Consider the following 12,169-nt stretch of genomic DNA (forward strand, 5'->3'; position numbering starts at 1 on the left):
ACCAACTGAACACCCTTTTCTGCAGGATTTATTCCTTGTGTGCAGCAAGTCTGATGTGTTTGTATTATTTCTGCTTACCAACGTGTCTTTGTGCTGCACCTGTTATTCCTCCGTCCAGGAATGCATGAGAAGAACCTGACTCGTACACATGGCTTTGTTTTCACGACAGTTTTAAACTGGACTCAACAAATTAGACTCACCTTTACCTTTAAACAATATTTGTGTAATAGAAATAGTCTCTTGCAAGATCCCTTATCTGTAATGCTTTTATAGTTTTTAATTAAATTAAAGTGAGGCAACATCCCCTTTTATTTAGTATGAATTATTTTCTATTGATGCAAGAACTTAGAATGGACATGTAAAGGGACTGAGTCTCAGAATCAAGAGTTTAACACAAAGGAGAGAAAGTTTGTCACATATGTTCATGTCTGGTCATGGCTCATGATGAGATAACCACTAAAGGTACACTGTTTACACAATTAAGAGGTTATTGGATTTTGCTATAGAACACAAAAAATATTAAATTCACAAATTCAGCTGCTGGACAGAAAATATGTCCCACGTCACATTGGATGTTTCAACTTTCCACATCACTGTGGGAGTTGCATACTGGACCATGATTGGCTTCCAGGCTGATTATGATGCCACAAATCTTGCTTCTATGAACACATGTTAAACTGAGATTGAAGGTGAGCACAGAGAAACTTTCTCCCTTTTATTAGAGGAAAGAAACTCTGTATGTACACCATTCTGCACAGAGAAGCTCAAACACCCAAGTGAAGTAACAATAAACACAGTTTTGCGTGCCGTGGGACTTACAGTGAGCTGCTGACAACATGGAGATGAAAGGGATTACTGATCTATTTTCATGTATAGCCCGTGAAAGTGCAGATGTGTAATTAGGATGCTTTGATACATCTGTGGCGACTGGCAAAAGATCATTATGAAGATATATTTGTTCTAGATAGTTTGATTGGTGCTGGGTCGGGTCAGGTTAACATTCTGAATAATAATGGTTTGGCTGCAGGTGGGTGAAATAGTACATAGTTTATGAGGAAAATATTAATAACCTGCAGCAGTCCTCCCAAGTTTCTCATTAAGAGAGATGTGGTGCGCATTCACGCATGCTGAACAGCAGCATAACTTCATTGATTATTTAAATCCACAACAGACAAGATTGGCCAGGATCTAATTTAATTAATGCTCAATGTTCTTCTACACATCCAAATGTTCACACAGTGAAACTGTTTGGAGTAAAGCAGCCATCCTTCTGATAAATCCTCTAATCCATCAAATTCAGCCATCTAAAACATTTTGTTTCCAAACAAAATTGGTTAGAGTTGTAAAATTGCTGTAGTGTGAGCCAAGCTTTAGTATCCACCATATGTGTTGGTCTGATATTATTTCTACTGCCAATATGACGCAATACAATTCTTACATTAACATGGATACATACAAATCTTAGACTTTGAGTGTACTGTGCATATGAAAATGATAACCTTTATCTTAACTCTTTCCCTCCATAAAATACTAAATCTTTTTCAAGATGGTTCAGCCTAGTTTATGTGAAATTATGTTTCTATAGTCTTCCTTTGCAATGGCAAATCCATTTTTGAAAGGAACATAATGATGCTTGGATTATGGTTTCCAAGCACCAATGTTGTAAATCAGTAAGACCAGTCCAAAGATGTTTATACTAAACATCACAGCTAAATATTCACAGTGGCATTTCAGTTGACAGAGCCAAGCAAAGATGAAAGTGGAACAGGGTATCTAAAATATTTTAAGGTCTTTAGAGATATGGTGCTTTAGTGGAGGGGAAAAGGCTGATATGAGAGTAAAGCGAGTTGATTTAGGAGAGAGGAGTGTGATGGTGAGGTGTGATGGGGTTTCACACATGCAGGAAGTATTTGTGCTGAAAATGGAGACGGGAGGGAACCAGGGGATTTGCAGAGGCTCCCATATCAACTGGAGGAATGCTTTTGAAGCTTTTTTTCTTCCTCCCTCTGGATGCATTTTATTAGCGGAGGACAGCTACTGATCGGACACATTCTGGCGGATGGGATGACAGATGTTGGAAATAAAACTGAGCTGGCAGAGGAGGCCATGAGCCACTGAACCATACTGACGTTAGCAGCCCCATTTGTTCTGTCATACAAGCACGCTGCTTCAGCACCAGTTAAAATCAAAAGTGATTTCGAGAAAAATACGGATGCTTGGCTGCTGTTCACTTCGAACGTTCCCGCACCAAAATACTAACCCATCAAAAACAATTTTTGTTCCTCGTTGCATGTTTTATGTATTTCTTTTCAGTTGTATTGCTTTTTCTGTCTTTGATAGTTAAAAAGTGATGATGTAGTTACAGCCTCATTGTACTTTAGACATAAACTAATTTTAGCGAACAGTGATCTACACTTAGCTAAATCAAAAGAAACAAAGCGAGCTCCACCCCTGACCCAACCCCATAACCCTGCACTCCTGCCAACAGCACCTGAGGCTGTGGGACATTGCAACAACCCCCCTCTGGTCCAGCACTCTCACTCACTGTATTCATGCCATATCTGTCTTCTGCTGTTGTCTCTGGTTGGTGTACTGCACCTTTAGAATTTAAACCCTCACAAACTTGCTTGCTCTGTCTTTCAGCACCTCTGACTCTCCTCCTTTTCTGACAAATTGCTATTGCGTCTGGCTCACAGGCAGCCAGCAGTTATTGCAGCTATTTGTTCCCACTTACGGCATTTTTTTTTAATCCATTTGAGATAATAGAACACCTAAAAGGCTTGACATAATTTTGGAAAAACACGATAGCCATCCTGTTGAGTATACGTCCTATTTTGAATCTAATTGTTCTCCAACTTCTCTTCATCATTCTGAAACTGTAAGACGGCAAATGTTGAGGATGACTAATTTCCATTCTTGCCACTTGAAATTGGGCAAACATTGTCTGATGTTATCGTTTGTGAGCTACATACCATAGGATGGTAGGAATTTGGCATGAACAACATTACAAATATTGAAACCTATTTTTGTTGAAATGAGCTGGAGTAGAGTTCACACAGTGAATGTTTGGCTGACAAATGGCATATGGTTGAATCCATCTATTATTATTATTGTTGTTGTTGTTGTGGTTATAATATTATTTATTATTGTTGTTATTATATCATCATCATCATCATCTTACAGTACTTTATTCGATCTACTCACTTTGTTCTCCTTTCCTCCTCTTTTCTTACCTTCTTAACTCAACCCAACTTAACTTAGCAATGAATCAGTTGAAAAGTGTGAAGTGAAATGGGTGCTTTGCGATCCAAAATTACTCCAAATGTTTGCAACTCTGCTGAGCTTTTCAGCCTCTATTTATTTTACATCACATTCACAGCACAGTTGAGTATCAGCTGCTCACATAAACATCACAGAGTCCCTCTGAGGGTCTGGCAAACCCAATAATGTACAATATATGTCTAGCAACAAACTTTAGACAGACCAAAATACTGCAGTGTTCCTCAGAAGTTAGTGGAGACCAGACTAGAGACAAGGAGGTAACTATAACAACTTTATAGGGAAATAATCTCAGGACTGTGTGTTAGTTACTTTATAACTAGTCACCTGTGATTAGTCTGTAACTAATCACAGGTCTCAAAGACATGCATACACACCATGATCCTCAAAACTAGTGACTGCAACACACAATTAACAAGATTCAACAAGAGTGGACATGTTGGGAATCACACCCATATTCCAGACATTGACACATGCACAGGGAACACAGTTCTTGTGAAAACAGACTGTAAGACACAAAAGGTGTAATTAACTCCAGTAGTTCACAGCCTGGCGATGTAACTAGATTGCTGTGTCCAGTTTGTGTTTGTCTCTCACTCTCCTTAACATGCACATTTTTGCTATAAAAACAGTCTGAAAACACAGCAGCATCAAGTAATCACTGCTTTGGTCCAAGCTCATGGTCCAAATAAACGCAGATGCTTGGGAAATTACAGTTGGGGAAAGTTTGCTCATTTGCTCGACCAAATGTGACTCGTCACACAGTGGAACCCCTCCGCAAACATGAACGCGAAGGTTCACTGGAAATGCAGAGCCGTGATGGAGGAGGGTGGGGTATTTAAATCTGATAGAGACAGATTCTCTTCTTGGATCCTAAAGAAGTAGTGTCCTCTTTACTGTGGAGGCAGCCGGTGCACACACGGAGACTGAGTGATGTTGATGTGTATACTGTAGTCTCGCATATGTGTATATTACAATATTTGTGACCTGTTGCATAACCAGTAAGTGGAATCTACCATGTGATGTCCACATGTGTAATGCTCTTACAAACAGAAAGGCCCTTCTCTCTACCCGGTGACCCCTTCACTTCCCTACAGATGTCTCTACTCCTCTTAGTGCACTTTCAAACACACACACACACACACACACACACACACAGCACCCATCTTAGGTATCACAGGGATCTCCTGTCTCCGTATGGACCTTTTGTTGCCTGCCTGCTGCCAGACCACATGGCCCCTCTTTGTGAACAGTTACTGTGTGACAGTGATGGATTGGACCATTTCATATGCATTATTTTTTTCAAAGAAGCATAAAAATACAATGAACAACTCCTAATGGAGCGCAAGGTTGGTTACTAATACATTAATACGTCATACCGATGGAAATACATGTCAATTCATACAGTGCCAGATGAGTAATCCTCTCGTGAGGTCACAAACGCAATCCATTTTTCCCAGTATTGAAAGAGTTTTTCAACTCGTAAATGTAGTGAAAAGGTCAGTCTCTCCATGCTTTGGACATTATTCATGATATCTGTCCAGCCCGTCTTTGTTGGAGGAGCTGTAACTATTTTCATGTTACAGCTTTCTTGCTTGCTGCAAATAATATCTTCTAATAGATCTAATAGATATATTTGTCGCAATGTTGCCTAAATAGATTGGAGAAAAAGAGCAGCCAATCCTCTCCCAAAAAATGTTCTGTATTGCTCCCAGAAATGTAACAATACATTTTTTGTGTGTATGTACATCAGTATTTTTTCTTTCTCTCGCTCTTCTCATATTTTTTCCTGGTTAATGACAGTATAAAAGCCCTAAAACCTAAACATCAAAGGTCAGTTTGTAAAAATGAACTTAAAGGAGTGGGTTGTCTTGTAGGCTCCAAATGCCCAGAGGAAGTGTTGAGCAGTAGGTAAACATGGCCGCAATACCAACAAGTAGTTTTTAGCAAGGCAGTGCTGAGACGGTTTACATGGGCTTAGTCCTTCTGAGCAGTGGAAGAAACTTAATAAAATCACATAATTTGCTGCTCTATATTTCATTCATATGAAAACCCAGGAATCCTACCTCTTTATGTGCAATAAAGTCTGACCTGTTTGAGAGGATATATAGAAATAAAAGCTTAAAAATGCCACGATGCTGCTGCCACTTCTCAGCTGTTACTGTTTAAATTTGTCAACATGATTATTTAAACACAGCGCAAGGTTTTATTTACTGTAACTTTAACTAAAGGTGACATTGAGATGTTTTTAAATAAACTCAAATATAGTTTGTCAACCTTTTTCTGCTGTACAATTTTACATATATCTGCACTAAGCTAATATTTAAAGGGAGCATTGGTATAACCAGTGCATGGCTGTAGCTCTAGTTTTTAGACCAAGCTGACAAAGTCGGTGTTTGAATGATGGTAATCACAGTCTTAAAATAAAGCCTTTTGAAACTGCCACATCCTTGTCCCTCCAGTTTCAGTGCATTGGCACAAAAGTGTAATGTGTGAAACTGCATTAGAACTTAATTAGGAAATAGGAACTTAATTTGCTGGGATGGTGGTTAGGGTAACTGTCACTGTGGTGGTGACAGTGTGCATGTGAACACTCATAAATGTGCATCAAACCGTGAAAATGATTTGGTACAGTATTTAGGCTCAGTCGGTAGATGCTAGCGACGTAGTCTGCAAGGAAAATTGCTTTCTACCAAGTGTAACTTTTCCTTAAGTTCTGCTGACTCTTGGTATAGAGGTTTGGCAGTGGTTTGCTTGCAGCTTGACTGGCTGCTATTAACACGGCAGCAGGACATATTTTACAGCTTGGCACCTACCAGTGCTGTAGGGAGGTTCAAGGGCACGCAGAATTAACTCTTCTCCTAGGATAAGGATAGAGTGACTGCTTGTCAAGCTCATGCGTCACTGAGGTTTTTTTTATATGGTGCTTATGAACGACCATATAAACAAATTATTTAACAAATGACATAAGACTGTATTGATGAATGAAAGTCAAATCTCCACGAGGAATCCATGGAAACCTCAAGAAACATATATGCGAAGAGAGGGAGAGACTCTCTTGAAGCCATGTAGACCGAAAGCGCCCCAAAGATGTGAAATTGCATTTAAACTTGTAAAAGTTGTGACTTTTGTTTCCAGTCACATGATGGATCACTCATTTTGGAATGAATCTCTTCATATGTTAGATTTCCCAGCAGGTTATCTTGTGGTTTAGAGCGGTGGTGACAGGTTGGCGTGGCTGGCACACTCTCAGACTGGCTCAGAGTTTGGTTGTAGCAGAAGGGCAATTTTGGTGGAGCCTCAGCAGACAGGATGGCATAGTTGGCAGAGTGGAGGGTGGCAGAGCTCTGAGGCTGATATCAAGGGCTGAGAATACACCAGACTGAGTTGTATAGGACTAGACAGGTTGGTGTGGCCGCCACTCTGTTGTGGTGATTGGAAGGCAGGTGGAGGTAAAGGTGGCCTAAAACAAGGTGACTTGCCATCTTGACAGTATGCAGTGGCAGGAGCAAAGATGTGTGCTCATGTATACGTTCAACTGCACTGTGTGCCTTTGTGTGCAAGTGCGTTTTTATGAATGTTCACTCGTCCTCTGTGTGTCTCTTATTACATCATGGAAGGGTTCTCCCCGCCATTGTGTACCGGGTGTGTATCCACTGAAGCAGCCACTCCTGCTTCCTGCTAGCCTCTGTCTGCCAACTTGTCCTCTTGCCAGACGTTGGTAACTTGGCACTCTGTCTCTTCCTTTTCCATGTGGTGATCACGTCTGTCTATCCACAAGGAAGTCTGTCGACACATCTAGGCTTTTACAAGTGGGATATGACACATGTAAAAAGAGCAAATCATTTTCCTTCCTGGGCTTGGAGGCATGCATGCACTTCTTCTTGATGTGGATGTGTTTTTGCTGGCCATATGTATATTCCTACATGTCACAGGGGAGATAGAACATGCTTTACTGTTGCTGAGGGGCACGCATATGGCACAGGTCACAAAGGTCAGCACATTAAAATATCCGTCAATGTCCTCATGACTCTCGGTGACGACGTAACTGTGATGTACACATAATACCCCGCCGGACATGACTTACTTACATAATAACATATTGCTACATATTGCTACTCTAAATAGTGAAATTACTAACAGTTATAATAATAGTGATACAGTGCCATATTCCTTGTTAGCACAATAAAACAAGTGCTCTTCTTTCCATCTATCATCTAACAGCAGTACAAGCAGAGCCAAAGCTCGGCCCACAGAATGAGTTGTAAGGGGCAGCGAACCTCTCTGTCTCATCTCTCTTGAACTTTATCTGTTGTTACCGCTGTAACAGCAGATAATAGTTGCACTGTAGAGAGGACAACTATTCAATCAAACTCAAGAGATGTCACAACAGTGACGTGGTTTGGACAGGGTGGATAAGTACCTTGTTAAGAGCGGACAAGAGTGCTTTGCAAGCAAATGTGTGGCTGTACAAATAGTGTCTACTCAAGCGTGGACAGTGTATACAGGCACCCTGTCCATCACAGCTTTCCTTAGAAGACAGTTAATTGGGAAAAAAGCCGGTGGTTAGCTAGGGGATTACAGACGTCACCAAAATAGATGTTTTCCATGGATTAACTAGTTGGAACCAACATGGATTTTTAGCCATGCTAGCAGCATGGCTTTATGGTTGGCAGTGTCAGATGGTTGTTTGGTCCAGCACTTTGGTCCAGACTAAGATATCTCAAGAAGTACTCAATGTATTCAGTTTTGTACATGAGTTCATGCTTCCCATATCCATCTATCCATCGTCTATACCGCTTATCCTTAAGGGTCACCAGTCCCAGCTGACTTAGGGCGAGAGGCGGGGTACACCCTGGACTGGTCGCCACCCGATCAAAGGGCCAACACACAGAGACGGACAGCCACTCACACTCTCACCCACACCTACGGGCAATTTATTAACTGAAGACCCTACAGACGGAATTTGATGCACTGGCAGATTTATGGTTTTTATGGAGGAACAGTCCAAAACCCAAAGATATTCAATTTACAATTATATGAAATAGAAAAAAAACGTGTAACAATTTTATATTTAAAATTTTTGCTACCCAGACACTTGAATTTTGTTTTTGCTCTGATGTCATAAATAATACTAACATTCTCAGTTGTTGCCATATTATTATTATTATTGTATTGTCCATATATTAGTTATCCCAGCTAAGCTACTCAAGTCGTTTATCATGGACTGTTCGCCTTTCATTTGTACACGAGAAAGTATATGATCAACAGCTTGTATTGTGGCCACTTGACTGTGCCTAAGTGCTGTCAGATTATAAAACACACAGGCTGTATAGGTGTAGATTTACACCCAGATAGATCCTTAGCTAGATTTACAAGAACACTGTTCCTTTCCTTCCCTACAACAGTGTCTCTGTCTCTCTCTCTCTCTCTCTCTCTCTCTCTCTCACCCTCTCTCTCTCTCTCTGCATGTGTGTTTGTTGTGGTCTCCATGGAGATTTTCTCTCATCACTGTGTGTTAAGGCAGAGAACTCTTGGCCTGTCTTCCTCCCCCAGGCGTCAGAGGTCACAGTCTGCTCAGTCACGGGTGGGCAACCTATAAACCAGCCTGGTTTCCATGAGATACGTTTCCTGTACACACAGAGATAAATATACAAATTATTGTACATTCTTCCCGTCTGTTTTTGCACACGGTCGGCCCCTACATGGTCTCACGCGTGCACACAGAGACCTGCTCACTCATACACATTTGCATGCAAATGTCCATCTCAGGTTTACTGTCACGCTTTCTTTGTCTATTATTCTCTGTATTTATCGTGACGCAGGTCTTGGCAAAGGATTTTAAAGGTGGCCACAGAACAAAATGTAAAACAGAGGCGGCCAAGTTTAAGTACCACAGAGGGAAGATACAAAACACTCACGTACACTTTAAGCTCTCCCTTTGTGTGTGTGTTTGAGTGTGTGATTGCTTGGCCTGTCTCTCGCCTATCAAACTCTGGTGTCGTCTTTCTGCCATCTGCCACTGCCACCCTACTGACACACACACACACACACACACACACTCACATTGAGCCTTCATATAATACTCTATCACCACAAAACCTGTTATCTTTTTTACCCTCTCTTTTTTTTTTTCTCTTTCTCTTTTTCATTCTCATCTTCCTCTCTGGAGAAAGTCTCAGTCAGGTCTCCCCTCACCACCTGCAGATAAAGATGCGTTGTTTGTTTGTTTTTTCTGTGTTAGCATCTACTTTTGTTAAAGAAACAAAGGAAGAAGGCTTTGCCTAGAATATGAAATTCAAGAATATGCATTTGGTGTGTGTTTGTGCGTTACATATGAATATTTAATTCAGCCCCTCCCTCCATCATGTATTAATCATGGAGCAGTCTGCTTAGGCTGAAAATAGCGCCTAGCAACCCAGAAAAGCAAAATCCATAGTAGTTGTGGGTATGTCGTGCTGCTGCTCGCTCATGTGACACAGCACATGGTCTCCCCTCATATTTTCCTGTCTTCCACACTGGGTTTTCTTCCCCCACATCTTCCCCCACTGGTTCAGAGATGATGGGGATGGAGATTTCTGATGTTTGCATGAGAGATATTCACAGTCATGCTTACTCTTTTCAGTCTCAGAAGTGCTGCCGTCTTTGAAGAAGTTTTATTATTGGTTTTAGACTTATAGCCATATTTGCTCGTCTCGCACGCATTCTTAACTGAACTCTGAATACAGCCTGCTGTGTCTGCACTGACACCCACTGAGTACCGACAAAGTTTGAAATATGTGATTGTAAGTAAGGCTGCTTCTTTAAAGTGGTGATAATTGCAGGATTACTGACCCACCATCCATACCAGCTGCCGATCTTGAGCATAAAAACGATGTAGGCTGAGTGATGGCATAATTTCAGCCTAGCTGTTTGCAGGTGGGAGCAGAAATTCGGCAACGGGTTTATGGAGTGATTGCAGACACTCTTTAAACAGAAGAGCTTGAATTTCAGACCATACGGCTGGAGAATGGCAGTTCATGAGGCCCAAGTGAAACACTGTCTGCTGCTTGACAGTGAAAGCCAAAAGCCAAAAGCCAAAATGTCTACATGATGGTATCCTGGGAAACGCTCTGAAATATATGTAAGTGGGCTTGTTACAACTCAGACCAGCAGTCTATTAATAGTCTGGTCTGTGTGTACAGTGCTGTCAGAGAGTATTAGGACACTGATATGTTTTTCATTGTATTGGCTGCACTCCATCACATTAGATTTAAAATAAAAACAATGACTATGAGGTGATGACATGAACTTTAAGTGTGTTTTAGGGTGTTTGGGCTAGATTATAACCACATTTCTAAGTTATATAACTGTGGGCCAAGGAATCTATTTTCTTTGGCAAATGCAAAATGACTAAAACATAACACATTTATATTTTTTAGGCATAAATGTACAAAATGGTTGAGCAAGAATAATAAGGAGCTGCTACACTTTGAATGGCGTCATCATTATGCTAATGAAAAAAAAACAAAAAACAAGCTATCCCATACAGCTACGCACGGACTGCCAATACCAGATGCTTCAACTAAGTACAGCACATCCACCTAATAAATTATCACTTTGAGCGCAGCCAGGGCACTCACTGAAAGCCTTCTTATTAAATTGTTTTGCACTTTTTGTGTTTACAAGACATCAGCCTGTTATCTGTAGACTTTAACTTTTCACATCACAATTTACTTGGATTGTTTTGACTCAAGGCTAATATAGCTAATATGCATTTCTTCTTCAATGATAACCGACATTGGGCTAATTCAGCTCTGCAGGCATGATTAGTTGTACCTATGCACCTGCTGGATGCTTTTACAAAACTGTTTTGTGTGCTTTTTCATTTGGATTCTTTTCTCATCTGTCAGTGTTTAGGTTGGTTAATAGGCCCCACACTTAGAGCAGTATGGGTTCCACAATTGACTGAAGGAATTTGAGTCAAATAACTGTTGAAATCTCAACGTGAATTTGCCATTTGATTACATAAAGTGCCCAGTGTGCTTCTGTTTGCTGTCAGCTCATTGACTAATGGAGTGAATCTTCTAGTTGAACTTATTTTTACTGGCCCAAACAGTAACATTTCAAACAGTGTTTTGTACTGTATTGTATGTGATGGAATATAGAGTGATGTTTGTTTCCCTTACATGTGGCTCTTTTTCAACATCATTGTTATGGTCTTTTTTATGTTCAGTGCTAGGCCCCAGGTAGGACAGTAACATTCACGTATGTTGAATCTCTGCCGAAGTCAATCTTTTGACAGACTTAAGCGATTTAAATCAGTGTATAGCAGGACTTTGATCTTAGAGTTGTGAAGTGTGAGACCAGGTGCTGTGGACTGTTCTAAGATGTTCCTGTCCCATCGTCTCAACCTCTCTGTCGTTTGTGGTATTAAATCTATTCAGCTACTGATTTTGATGTCATACTTAACATCACATTTAAGCCACCCTCTCCTACTCTCTGACAGGTGGCTTGACCAGCAACGAGCAGCCTCTGGAACTTCTCAAACCAGCCGCGGTCAACCATTTCGGTAGGAAATCTCTATGTGTACATCCGTGTGTGAGCTGCATGTGGACTGATGAATTAATGGACTGGACCCTTACTGACTGCACAGTTGACTTGATTTAAAAAAAAAAAAAAAAAAAATCATGAAAGATTTTACATTTTTTGTCGTAGAGATCTCGTGGCAGGTTCTGAAGGTAAAAAAAAAAAATCCTGTAGCATACAGGAAGTGCACTTTACCACGGCTGAACATACATATTAAACAATGCCATATCTCATCAATGTGATATCCTTGAAATGGGAGGGATCACTGGGAAGTACAGTGCAAAATCCCCTGATGATTATCTAGTTACACCAGCACTAACTC

The 12,169-nt window shown here is 40.7% G+C and overlaps 1 protein-coding gene across 2 annotated transcripts in view; it reads left to right on the forward strand.

Annotated features, from left to right (window-relative positions):
• hdac4 (histone deacetylase 4) overlaps nucleotides 1-12,169 on the forward strand; it is a 116,562-nt gene that overhangs the window by 32,256 nt on the left and 72,137 nt on the right. For both annotated transcript variants that reach the window (XR_011585197.1, XM_070838756.1), the window contains exon 3: nucleotides 11,768-11,830. Coding sequence is in view for 1 of the 2 variants with exons in the window: in XM_070838756.1 (XP_070694857.1) it covers nucleotides 11,768-11,830 (63 nt within the window). In the remaining variant the exon portion in view is untranslated. The remainder of the gene's footprint in view (nucleotides 1-11,767; nucleotides 11,831-12,169) is intronic.

The sequence above is a fragment of the Pempheris klunzingeri genome, chromosome 10 (genome assembly GCF_042242105.1).
Source record: "Pempheris klunzingeri isolate RE-2024b chromosome 10, fPemKlu1.hap1, whole genome shotgun sequence".
Taxonomy (NCBI): domain Eukaryota; kingdom Metazoa; phylum Chordata; class Actinopteri; order Acropomatiformes; family Pempheridae; genus Pempheris; species Pempheris klunzingeri.